Here is a 13909-nt window from a genome sequence, read left to right as displayed (position 1 = left end):
ATACAATGCATTATTGTTTTTGTACGAAAAGTTAGGATGGTTCTTCCAACCTGGGTTATAGGTGTTTGAGTAAGGGTTTCCTTGAGCATAGTTCACCTAGTCTGTGGAGGTTCCTGTCAAGAGTTGACATTCTGGGGAAGTATGCCCTTGAACTCCGCATATCTCACAGTTTGGTGCTACGGCAACCACGGTGGTTGCTTGTGTTATGGTCAAGATGTCTATCTTTTGAGTAAGAGCATCTACCTTGGCGTTGACATGGTCAAGACTGCTTAATTCGTACATGCCGCCCTTCGTTTAAGGTTTCTCTACAGAGGTTCTTTCGCTTCCCTATTGGTAATGATTCTGGGCCATACTTTCGATGAGTTGATAGGCCTCATTGTATGGTTTATCCATCAGTGCGCCACCTACGACGATGTCTATTGTCAATCTTGTATTGTACAAGAGACCGTTGTAAAAGGTATGGATAATCAACCATTCTTCTAGACTGTGATATGGACAAAGCCTCATCATGTCTTTGTATCTCTCCCAAGCTTCAAAAAGTGATTCATTATCCTTTTGTTTAAACCCGTTTATTTGGGCTCTTAGCATAGTTGTCTTACTAGGTGGGAAATATCGGGCTAAGAAGACTTTCTTTAACTCGTTCCACGTAGTGACAGAGTTGGATGGTAGAGACTGGAGCCAAGCTCTAGCTCTATCTCTTAATGAAAATGGGAAAATACGTAGTCTTATAGCTTTTGGGCTGACACCATTCGCTTTCACTGTGTCTGCGTATTGCAAAAAATACTGACAAATGTAGGTTCGGGTCCTCCGTGGGACTACCTGAAAATTGATTTTGTTGTACAGCTGACAACAACAAAGGTTTTAGCTCAAAATTATTGGCCTCGATTACAGGGGTAACGGTGCTATTATGTGGTTCATCCTGCGAAGGGATTGCATAGTACTTAAGAGGACGTTTTGCACTCCTTCGGCCATCTCTGGTTGAATAACTGATTCATGAAGATTAGCTTGATATGTTGTTCCCATATCAAGTCTCGTATCCGGCGTTCTAATCTAAGATAACGCTTAGGTTCGTCGAACTGTAGCTTTAATTTCTCGCCTTGAGAGCGAGTACTTGGCATACACTCGACAAATGTAGAAAGGGAAAAAAGAATTGTTTGCCTTAGTCTATACTGGGCAACACTGAAGTTACGATATCGACTAAATTAGTCCTCGGCAACGGTGCCAGAAACTTGATCGTGACTTAGTAAGTCTATGGGAATCATGACTGCAAGTGCACAGTCCTATCACGTAGTTTTAAAGATTATCGAACCCACAGGGACTAATAATCGAACGTATCGTTATCTAATGTTACTATGTATATCTAAGGCTGATGGTCGTTCTAAGATTGGAGGGATGAAGAGAAATAGCAATAACATAAATAGAATATTAATAAAGATATGAGATAGAGGGGATATCAGTATGTAACGCCTCAACCTTCGGGGACCTGATAGATAGTTGGTGTAATCTTATTGGTCAAAATATTCTTTAGTAGAAATTATTTATAGAAAGGACTTAGTCTCACACTCTCGTTTTTATTGACTCTGACCATACTCCTAAACCAGAATGCTTGGCTCTCGCGGTCTCATTTTGAGTTTAAAAGTAATTTTTGAATATGAATAAAGTCTAATTAATCCTAAAACTCTCTCGTTGTATTTAGGATTAATGCCTAGTTTCAGCTATCTGGTTAAAATCTCAAACTCTCGTTATTGTTGACCGTAACCTTAGTTTGTTTTGTACTCTCGTACGAAAAACAGTTTGATTAAAACAAGAAACTAACAACCGGAAGAATAAGTTTTATAAAAACTAACAGCAATTTTCTACGAATCCCGTCGTTTCGACGGTCTTTACATACCGATACCTAAGGGTTTAGCCGGACATAGATCCGGTAACAGACATGGTATTTGGAAAATCAAACATGCAATAAGGCATAAATAAACAAAATAGCAATCAAAATAAAACCTGGATTACGAATTGAGAACTGGAACTGAATCTTGATTCTTCGATTAAAATAATGTCGACAGGCTTTGGCAATGAGTAACCGTTACAATTGAATTCAAATGCGTAAATAATAAATCGCAATAGTCCCTGATATGGAGAAACTATCACTGTTACAAAGTAGGAAAAATGCCTAGGAAACTAAAAGAAAATAATTCTGACTAAAAATAATCCGTAGATTGAAAACTGGAAGAAGAGAGAGAGCTGGCGTATATATTTTTCACATCCCTAATTTGTAGTCGAAGGTGAGTGGAGTAGTGGCTAGAATCATGGAGAAAAATTAGGGAAGACTAGGTTGTGGCGGTTGCCATAACCCTAGTCCTTTACTCTGTGGAGAGCACCACAATTGTAGGGTTGAACGCCACATCTTTTTATGCTTGGTGGCGGGCGCCACCACCTTCTTTGGTCCATGTGGCGGGCGCCACACCTCTAGGTGATGGGCGCCACAAGCCCTTTTGGTGTGGTGGCCCATTACCTCTATTTTTCTCCATTTTCTTCTCTTTTTCTTTCCTTTTTTGCTATTTTCCACTTTCCTTGTTGTAAACCTTTTATTCGATATATACCTACAATAAACGTAAAATACTGCGTAATAATAAGTGTTAATCAAGTAAAAAGCAATGCATATGAAGCCAAAAATATGATACGTTTTCACGTTATCAATAATCCATGACTCTAGAGCTATCATCCTAAAATCCTAGAGCTTACTCTGTGAGGGGACTAGGTAGTCTAAACTTAGAGTTATCTTATCATAAGGAAACTCCCTTAACTAGGTCATTCTTACATATTACCTCACCTATCCTTAAACATGTTCGGATTTCCCCAAGCCGATCATTATCTCTATCTATAAGGAGCCGTCTTAAACAAGGCGTCCTTATATTTGGAATTGTCCCTAAATCCGTGTGGGTTCTCCTATCTGTCACTATCCTAATGTGACACTTGCATTGCATCTAAAAGAAAACTTTTAGCATACCTTCAAAATTAAAAATTAAAAAAAAAATTAAATTTTTTTTGCATACACGTACATTTGCATATCCTTTCCACTTTCGACCTTCCTCCAACTTTCTAGCTAGCAGACTTCTTGATACTCACGAACAAACTTGAAGGACGTATCAAGAAACTATAGTGGGACTCAAGAAGGGCAAGTAACATTGAATATGAAAGGTAACCCTTTGCCATGTCAGCCATGGCCTACCTAGAGCCTCAAATACAACCCTGGATGATGCTGCCTCAACAAAGTCTGCTATAATATCTACTTCAATAGCAACCTCATGCGCTCCATCAATCACAAAAAAATAAGCTTGGAAAGAAATTGGATCCTATACCAAAGTCTTATGGTCAATTGTTGAAACATTTTCTCATAGGTGCCCTAGTGGAACTATAACCGAACGATCTTCCTCCTCATCCATATCCTACAAGTTATGACGAGAATGCCCGATGTGAGCATAAAGTCAAAGACCTGATCGAAAATAAGCTATTGACTTCCAAAAAAGGAGTCCCCTTGGTAAACAGTCACCCCTTATCTTTATAAGTGGAAGAACTTCAAGAGGTGTCTCCTAAAGCCGGTTGGATCAACAATGAAGCTCGTCCCTAGGATCAATAGACTTTATCATTTCCTATTGTAATTCCTTTTTGCTAAGGGTTGTTTGTATTTAAAATTTGTACTTTTTGAAAAGTAATTTTAATAAAACGAGCATGCACGTCTTTTGAATCGATCCATTCGTTTTCACTATTTCTTATGCCATCATAAAAAAAAATCAACATTTTTCCATTCCACTTTTCAATCATTAACAAACTTAAAGGAGAATGATGTAATAAACAACGGAATTTGTTGATGTATGCTTTAATAGTAAGACTGGGTTGACGATGTAAGACACTGTTTCATTCCGTAAACACTGGAGAAATAAAGAGATAATTCATAGTCAACCCCCTTGATCCAGAAGTCGGTGTTTCTTTTTCTATTAATAAAAAAACCTTAATCTTAACTAGGGGCAAAGTAGTTCTTCAATTAAGTCAATGATGCATTATGATCTCAAGAGAATTATCACACAGATAAGAGGTTCAAGCACATCTTCTTCCTTGCACACATCACCCAACATCAAGGAAGCAGTGAAAGAATAAAGCTCACGATAGCTAACATGAAAGTCATAACTTTCGAAATCAAAAGCAAAAATCACAAGAGTTATTTAAAAAAAAACCCACTAAGTCAAAAAGAAAAACCTAAAAATTTGACTTGGGCAAAAGTTAGGTCATCATGTTTCAAAAAGAGTCCACTAAGTCAAAAACTAAAAAGGAGTTGACTTAGGAAAAAGTTAGGGCACCCCGATGGACCACAAATTCAAAAGAATTGGTCCATGCAAAAATAAGGATTAAAAAAGAAAAAAAGAAAACACGGGAACAAGCTGTAAGTGAAAGTAGGTGACTGCCACCTCAAGAATCTAATTAGTGCTTGAACCATTACATCTATCTCCATCATTATCTATCAAAATTCTCTTGCAGACTAAATTCATTTGTTGAATTAATTGAATTTAGGAATGAAGATCATCAAGGAGAAAGGGTGTGATAAAATTAAAATTTGAGCCTTATATCTTTTGTTTCATAAACTATGAACCAGGCCACGTTATAACATTTAAAAGTTCTAATTGAAGCTAGGTTCACTATGAAAGCATACTCGGCAAAATCGTTGTTAATCTGACTCTGAATGTTTGTTACTAACCATCTTGTTCTATCACATATTCATTTGTGCCAACCTCCTGGACATATATCATCCGTATACACCATATCCTTTTTCCATAACAATTTTCAATTTCAAAAACTTCCATGAGCATCATGTTAGAATTACTTTTCAAAAAGAACATTTTTCTCACAAATCAATACTTAGCACCAAGGAAATATCAACAATGGTCTGATCAGGGGCATACCACTTTGAGACATTCCTGACTAGGGGAAAGTCACTTAAGGATCCTTCTAATTATGGGGAAATCAGTATGATCCCAGGGGCACATTATTTGAAGATCCTACTGATTAGAGGCGAAACATTTCAATATTTGACACACTTATGTCAAATAACATCCATGGCCCTCATGATCAGAGGCATACCTTTTAAGACTCTTATACTTGGGCATACCAACTCAAGGTCATAGTGAGGCCAATCACTCTAAAAAGTCATCTAATCCGAGGCATACTTTTCAAAGATTCAAATACTGGGGAAATTCATATAAAGGTCATATCGCAACATTGTGGGATTCAAGTTCCTTCTCAGGACACTCCTCCAGACCCTAATAATCAGGGACATACTTTTCAAGATTCATATAATAGGGAAGTTTGTATCAAATTCATACTACAACATGATGGGATCCAAGTTCCTTTTCAGTAAATACCCTCTAAGGCTCTATCAATCTGGGGCAAACCGCCATAAGACTTGATCAAAAGATATTGCTTCAAAAGAACAGTTTATCAGGGGCAAATCATTCCAAGGGTCGATTAGTCAAGGAAAAATGTCTCCAAGGCTAATACTACGGAAGGTCGTCTCAAGTGCATGGTATGTCTAAGCCGCTTCAAATTTATATTGAGGAAAATTTCTTCAAAGACTCAACAGGCTAAAGAAACTATATGATACTGCAAGGACAATCCTTCTCAATACTTTCAAGATGCACATACAAGCTCTTCCATACATTAACAATCGTCAAGTTCAAAACGAGTATCGGGAAGTCATTTTGACATTATACCCTACCTCCTTGTGATAAACAGCATTGTTGCACAAGCAACCTCTCTAAGTTTTAACCATTCCATTGTCCACCACATGATAACTTGTTGAACATTTAAATCATCATCATGCATTAATCATGTCTCTACGCTCTAGTGTCAAACCATGCATATCATCTCATTCATCTATTATACCCTATATTCATAATCCAGTCATTCATTGGACTGTTTTTTGTTTTCTTTCATGCTTATATTTTGTAAACTTGTATTTTTTTTCATGCAAATATCATGTAACTGTAAGAGCATTAGTGGGGACTAACTGCTCCACAGTTATGAAATAAATAATTCTCCCTTATCATTTAACCCAATTAACAAAAAAGGGGAGAAAGGAAAAATGGAGTAAATTACGCTACATAAAGCCATCACAATGAAGAAAATAAGTCAATTCTCCTTCTCAAAATTTATTAAAAATAAAGGAGAATTTATTTAATTCAATTGTATCATGCACAGTAATTTATTAAAAATTATACGAACAATTATATTTGAAGAGAAAATTACATTAATTAATGAATTTCGAGCATTTTGCAATTCATCATTCATCTCATGTTCTTTAATGGTTAAAATCTCTCCAACACTTCTTGTTTTCGTACAACATTCTTTCATACTTTTTCAATGAATAAGTATGGAAGAAAGTTGAACTAAATTAGAAGAATTGAAGAGATTTTAACCATTAAAGAACGTGAGATGATCGATGAGTTGCATGATGCTCAAAAACTTTGATTAGTGTAAGATGTTTTTTAAATACAACATAATTTTTCATATTGTAATTTCCAAAAAAATTTTAATACATTATATGTTTAAAGAGAGTTTAGTTAATGAATTATCGACATTAGATATAATAAACTCAAATGTATTTTTTGCCACTATAATGTCATCTTGACATGATTAGAGGAACAAGATGAGAGTAGCACAAAGAATCACAAAAAACATAATCTTTGTCACAAACTCAAACTCAATAACAACAACTAAACCATAAACATATAGATTTCAAAACTTTGTTAAGTATAAAAACTAGACAAAAACAACAACAATAACATCAACAACTCAAAAACAACAATAAACAAGAACAAAATTAACATTATCTCAATCTAAACAACAACTAACATTAAACAACAACTCAATATAACAATCTCTCAATAGAAATACAACAACATCAACAATAAACCTATAATTCCAATCTCAATAAACCCATAATGTATTTATCACAACAAAAACAATAACATATAACATCAATCTCAGTTTAAATAATAATAACAACCAAAACAAGAAGATTAAACCTCTAATGTTTTGGGTCTCAACAACAACAATAACATCAACAATAAATCTATAACATCAACAACAAACAACAACAACAACAATAACAATAACAATAACAATAACAACAAAAATGTAACATGAATAGTGATGTTAGACATACCAAATATGTGAAGAAGAAGAAGAAGAAAACAAGAGCCTTAAACACACTATCGCGGCTGGAAAAATTTCAGAGTCGCCACTATCCTTTATTCGTTCCTAATGAACAGGGAAATAATGATAAAATCTAAAGCTAAGAATAAGAGTTAGGGTTCGAGAGTCGATTAAATGAGGGGAAGGTGTTAGGTACCCCTCACCTCCATTGTACTAAATGAGATCCTTCTCTAATTCTAGGGTTATTATGTTATATATAGGATGTTTGCTTATGTTACCTATTTTTGCTTAATACTTTATTTCGACTGTTTACAAAAGATGACAATCTATTACTTTCAACGGGGAAGATTTAATTAGAAAAGGGGACCAAAAACTATTTTTTATTATTGTACTTGCTAGAGTGTTACAACTTTATGTCTACGTACCCTCAAGCAACATGAAAGACCAGAGTACCATAGTTCGTCTAAAAAATGTTTGTGTGTTTGTTGATTTTAATTTTGAAAAGTTCACAATGCATCGGGAGCGGGAAAAAGTTTGATCAAAGTGTCTCAATGGACATGTACAGAGAACATGAGGTTGAGATGTATTGAAAGTTGATTTTAGATTGATTTCAGTTGATTGACAATGTGTGACACAATGTGTTCTTAGCTTGATATTTAGAAAATAGATTATGATATATCGATATATGATTGTTACTTTGAATATTTAAAACAATAAATTTGACAAAATATAAAATAAAAGGTTACCAATTTATATTATATTTTTATTTATGAATTATCAACCCTAATTAAACTAACTAAATGATTAGTCCCTAATCATCCTAGTAATCTCTAAATTACCCTAGCATTATCTTATGTAATCATAAAAAATACAAAATATTAATTATTTATTTGTTTTTTGAGATTTTTCTATATTAAATAAAAGAAATATTTTTTATTATAAACTAATTAATTAACCTAATCATATTAATTAACATTAACTAACCCTAATTATCCTAATTAACTATAGAATAATTAAACTTAATTATAATTATAATTAAAATAGAAAAATAACATATATAAATAAATAAAACCGGTTGGGGGTGTGAATTCAGTTGAACAAGCAATGGGCCATTTCCTATGGGGGTGAGGAATGTAAAGGACCAAGCTCATTAACCTCTGAATCTCAACGCTGGCCAGAGGGTCCATGGAGAGAGTCAACAGTTACCTCTCATCCAGGGATGTTGGATCAATCCAAAAAGATCTATGCATATGGCATAAGGGATGTGTGATTGTCATACTAAGTCAAGGTAATCAAAATGGAGGGTTCAGATTGCAAGTCAATGGGAGCACATGGTTGACGCGCAAACACAAAGGCTGGTCAGAGTCAACAATCTAATTGGTCGGAAGTGCGCCACGTGGGCGTGACCTGGACATAGGAAATTGAGTATTGTTCGAGTTGCGGTATAGCGGCGAGCGAGCAAAAGTTAAGTTGGAAGTATTTCAGGTTTCATCTTATCCACAAGGATCAATGTGATATCAAATGTCGTACAACGATCTCTACGTTTCTAAGCTTGATGAAGGGTTTGAAAATGCACAAATGCGAAAAGTAAAACATATGCACAGGTAATTAAATTAACGGAGAGAACTCGTCAGGAATGAATTTCATCTACCTATTTAATAAGCAATTTTACCAATCAGTTGTACACAACCTAAAACACTCATCAATATCATCATGTATCCCTCACATTAGTGTTCATGTCTGAAGCATTAACGAGAGTTTTACCCTATTGTTTAATTGACGATCTCTCAGGTCTCGTAATAAATTTACATACAATCCTTAACAAGAAAGAGATTATAAGGAGAAGAATGAAGATGAACAAGCATCCACCGTGATTTCCCAACGATAGAAGCAAATCCAACTCTGGATATTCAAGAAGTATCCTCACTTGTTGTTTTCTAAGCCTTTATCTCTAAAGAATTGTATTACTTAATTTTTCATTAAAAAATATATTAAACTCGGATACATGGCATCATGTATTAAGTCTCGTAATAAATCACTAACATTTTCAAACTTATGGATCACAATGAGGTTAACAAGGTAAAGAGTTGGAGACTAAATGATTCAACTCTAGTAACAGTAGAGTCTAATCAACAATCCAAGGGGTTATGAGGTACCAAGGTCATATAAACATTCTAACTCAAAGTAATCCAATCATTGAAATGATAAGACCTATAGAGACTATATAAATTTCGATACAATGGATGCATTTGACTACTTATATCAACTAACCCCATAATGTACATGACAAGGTGATATGTCGGTGCCAACCCCGATGGGTTCAGTCTTATAAAAGTGTGAGAAACAATATTAAAATGAAAGAAAAAAAGTATGAATGAGGTAATACTCCACTCCTAGGCTCAATTTGATCAAGTGTTCTACAATTAAAATAAATGCAACCCTAACCAACTGGCGATGAAGTGAGATCCATGAAACTTTTGGATCCTAAACTCATAGACAATACAATTGAAACCCTTGTGTATTTCTCTGTCAAGGAATCCCTATTTTAATTGGCTAGAAAATTGATGAATTTTCCTATAGGTTATAAATAAGTGAGAGAAATCAAAATAAATTCACAAATTGATGCATATGAAACAAATTGATGCATATGATTATGAAGTAGGATGGAGGGTTGACTATGAAAATAAGTGATAGAAATCAAAATAAGTTCTACAAACTTTATATGTTCCTTTATCTTTGATAATAACAACTCTTACATGGTATTCCTTTATTCCAACAAACTCGGTATATAATTCGGTAGATATGAAAATGTGTTTCAATGACAAGTTCTATTATCTTTAATTTTAAGTCTTAGAAAGTCGACTTAATGAATTTAAAATGATAAATAGATGAATAAACAATAGATTCATAGAGGGTTTAGAAAAAAGGTAGGAAAATTTATGTATAATTCCTTGATCTGGATTACTTCACAATGGCTATATGTTTGTAGGAAAACGATGCAATGACATGAATGAAATGGCTTCCACAAAATTCATTATTGAGTAATTCATATAACATAAATAAAATAAACATACTAGACGAGGAAAAATACAGCACCTAATCTCAATCCTAGACACGAAGGAGCCTTTTAATTTCATAACTAACATATTATTACTTAGATTCTAAATGGGAAAATCTTCTCATGTCATTTCTTGAGGCCTTATTGAGGGGATAAAATTTATTCATCATATAATAAGTTCGAATACGCATTTGATCTGACCAAGGCTTCTCAGATATTTGAAAACATGCTTAAAGAGAAGCCAATGCACATAAAAATCCTCCTCCTTGTGGGGAAATTAAATGAAAGAGAAAATACAAGTGACACAACCCATATAATTTCTCGGCAACCAATTACAAATTCTTTCGGACAACCTTACAAGAGGATATCAATGGGAGTAGGTTCAAATTAGTCAACAAGAAGATTGAAGAGATTATTATAATTGATCAAGCTTCATCAATGGTGAAGCATAACCATGCCATTGTTGCAGACTGTTATAGAAATAACAGAAGAAGAAGAAAGAAGAATAAAGAAGAAGAAAGAAGATGATATGTGAAATACTATTATATTGGATAGATGTATTACATGTGGCAATGTATCTCATTATATACAACAAACTTATCTCATAACTACCAATCACAATAGAGTAAACTTAACAAACTAATAACCAACTACATTAGCTTAAACTATAGTGATTAGCATGATTAATCTCAACAACCCCTCTAAAGCTAAGCATGGTGAATGTTGATCAAGCCAAGCTTGGAAATAAAATTGTTGAAGGTTGAAGTTGGTAATGCCTTGGTTAAAAAATTAGCAAGCTGCTCATGAGTAGAGATAGGTAGGAGTCGAAGTAATCCTTGTTGAAGCTTCTCACGAACCAAATGACAATCAATTTCGAGATGTTTAGTTCGTTCATGGAATACCGGATTGGATGCAATATGCATTGCGCTTTGACTGCCACAATAAAGAACATGAAGTTTGGTACACTTGATGTGCAGTTCCTTCATGAGAACTATCAACCAAAGCAGTTCACATGTGGCGAATGACAATGCTCGATATTCTGCCTCTGATGATGATCTGGAAATGGTGTCTTGTTTCTTTGTACGCCACGATATAAGAGAAGTGCCAAGAAAAAATAGTATCCTGAAATGGATCTCCTTGAATCAATGCAGCCTGCCCAGTCAGACTCTGAGAAACCAAGTAGTTGTAGTTCAGCATTTCTTCGAAATATTATTCCTCTGCCAGGGTTGTTTTTCAGGTATCGAATAACTCTACAGGCAACATGATAATGAGCCATTGTTGGATTGTGCAGAAATTGACTAAGTTTTTGTGTGGCATAAGTGATGTCTGGGCGTATGGTGTTAAGATACAGCAGACGTCCTATCAATCGTTTGTATGCTCCAATGTCTTCAAAGGCCTTGCCACTATCATCATGTAATTTAACAGATGAATCAGTAGGTGTGGGAGCTGGTTTGGATCCAAGCATGCCTGATTCCTGCAAAAGGTCAAGACAGTATTTTCTTTGTGATAGTGAAATCCCTGCTTGTGAATGAGCAACTTCGAGGCCAAGGAAATATTTGAGTATTCCCAAGTTTTTGATGCTGAAATTTTCATCCAGGATGAGCTTAATGCGATCAAATTCAGGCATGGATGTTCCAGCTAGAATTATGTCATCAACATATACTAGAATGGCTGTAAAATGATCAAAGTGAAGAGAGAGTAATCAGAAGCAGACTGAGTGTAGCCTTGCTGCAGTAGCAAGGCTGTCAATTTTTCATACCATTTTCGACTGGCTTGTTTCAGACCATATAAACTCTTTTGGAGTTTGCATACTTGGTTAGGCCTGTGACATGTAACACCTTTAGGTATGGTCATGTACACATCTTCCTGCAATTCCCCATGTAGAAAAGCATTGTTAACATCCAGTTAATGTAAAAACCAATTGTTGATGGCAGCAGTTGCAAGAAGAGTTCTGACAGTGTTAAGCTTTGCTACAGGTGAAAATGTGTCAAAAAAATCAAGCCCTTCAATTTGATTGTACCCCCTTTGCAACCAGTCTGGCTTTATACCTTTCTATTGTGCCATCTGCTCTATGTTTCACTTTGAAAACCCATCTGTTACCAATAGGTTTGACATGTAGTGGAAGATCAACTATGTTCCAAGTCCTATTCTTGTCTAGTGCATCTAATTCAGGCTTCATAGCCTTGACCCAATGTTCAGACAAACATGCTTCTTTGTAGTTCTTTGGTTCATGTGTAGAAGTGATATTGGATGCAAAAACACGATGAGATGCAGATAGAAAATGCAGGGAATCATACTTTTAAATAGGATAATTAGTTTTAGTTGTACCTGATGATGACTTGACTGCTGATACATCAGATGTATTGCATACATAATCTGAGAGATAATGAGGTGTATGTTTAGCTCTAACAAACCTGGATTGGATGCTGTCAATATCTGGTGTATCAGGAACAGGTTGAGTGTCATGGTTTTCATCAGTATTATCTAAAGGTTCAGGGTGCAGTGTATCAATGGTTGTGTTAGGATAAGGCCCATGTTCCTCAGTTGTGGATTCAATGTTTTATGTTGGAACATGTATGGTAGGTTCATTTTATGGTGAGTCATTAGGATCTTTGTATGGGTGATAAGTCCAGTTAGTGGAATTGACATTTGAATAAGGGAAAATATGTTCATGGTGTATAACATTTCTAGAGACAAGAATTGTATGACTGTTAATGTCATAGAGTATCACACCCTTCATACCATTCTTGTATCCTAAGAAAACACATTTTCGACCTCTTGGCTCTAATTTGGTTCTGTGCATATGCAGTGTGGGTGCAAAAGCAAGAGAACCAAACACTTTAAGGTTGTGCATATCTGGATGTGTATTGTGCAGTATGAAGTGAGGAGAAAGATGGTTTAGAACTTGTGTAGGGAGTTTGTTTATAATGAATGTGGCATGTAGGATAGCATATGACCAAAATTCTTTTGGAAGCTTTGATTGAAAAAGGAGGGCTCTCCCAACATTTAGTAAATGTTGGTGTTTCCTCTCCACACGACCGTTTTGTTGTGGAGATTCAACACAGCTGGTTTGATGGATGATTCCCTTAGATGAAAAAAATTCAGGGATATTAAACCCAGGGCCATTATCTGTTCTGATGATTTTGACATGAAGACTATGTTGGTTTTCTATGAGATTGACAAAATTAATAACATGCTGTCTAACTTCAGATTTGGTTTTCATTAATGTTATCCATGTATATCTGCTACAATCATCAACAACAGTTAAAAAATAGGAATGGCCATGTAAAGATTGGACTGCAAGAGGTCCCCAAATATCAAAATGAACCAAATCATAAGGATGAACAACTCTATTATTACTAACAGTATAAGGGAGTTTTCTTTGTCTAGCATAGCTACAAACATCACATATATCTTTATGATTAACTTTGATAAAAGGGAATTGAGAATGTAGGTACAATAATCTATTTTGAGATAAGTTTCCTAATCTAAAGTGCCATAAGGCTTTATCAGGTAAAATGACACTGGCTGCTAAAGCAGAGGTTAAAACAGGTCTGTGTATGGCATGTGAATCATTATCTCTCAGTGTTAGATAGTATAGTCCATCTTTCTGCTCAGCAAAACCAGTCATCTTCAGGGTGAGTTTGT

General features: G+C 35.1%; 1 protein-coding gene and 1 non-coding gene across 2 annotated transcripts; one reads left to right on the top strand and one right to left on the bottom strand.

The window, feature by feature from the left end:
• Positions 1-481: 481 nt before the first annotated feature.
• Positions 482-588, top strand: LOC127077017 (small nucleolar RNA R71). Its single transcript, XR_007787006.1, has one exon. It is a non-coding gene; the product is annotated as a small nucleolar RNA R71 (small nucleolar RNA).
• A 10667-nt stretch (positions 589-11255) lies between these two features.
• LOC127137617 (uncharacterized mitochondrial protein AtMg00810-like) lies at positions 11256-12440 on the bottom strand. Its single transcript, XM_051064064.1, has 3 exons — positions 12282-12440; positions 12046-12127; positions 11256-11932 (listed from the first exon to the last, which is right to left on the bottom strand). The coding sequence occupies exons 1-3, from the start codon at positions 12438-12440 to the stop codon at positions 11256-11258; spliced, it is 918 nt and encodes a 305-aa protein (XP_050920021.1).
• Positions 12441-13909: the final 1469 nt, after the last annotated feature.

Source organism: Lathyrus oleraceus, chromosome 4, assembly GCF_024323335.1.
Source record: "Lathyrus oleraceus cultivar Zhongwan6 chromosome 4, CAAS_Psat_ZW6_1.0, whole genome shotgun sequence".
NCBI classification, from domain to species: Eukaryota; Viridiplantae; Streptophyta; class Magnoliopsida; order Fabales; family Fabaceae; genus Lathyrus; species Lathyrus oleraceus.
The sequence above is the reverse complement of the archived record's forward strand: the minus strand, read 5'-3'. Positions and strand labels throughout refer to the sequence as shown.

What these genes read in the sequence shown, in the direction of transcription:
- LOC127137617 (XM_051064064.1), bottom strand. Translation starts at nt 12,440, where the DNA reads ATGAAGCCTGAATTAGATGCACTAGACAAGAATAGGACTTGGAACATA. An exon ending in CCAGACTGGTTGCAAAGGGG is followed by an intron (nt 12,128 to 12,281) that starts GTACAATCAAAT and finishes GGGGAATTGCAG; the next exon opens with GAAGATGTGTACATGACCAT. An exon ending in ACTCCAAAAGAGTTTATATG is followed by an intron (nt 11,933 to 12,045) that starts GTCTGAAACAAG and finishes ATCATTTTACAG; the next exon opens with CCATTCTAGTATATGTTGAT.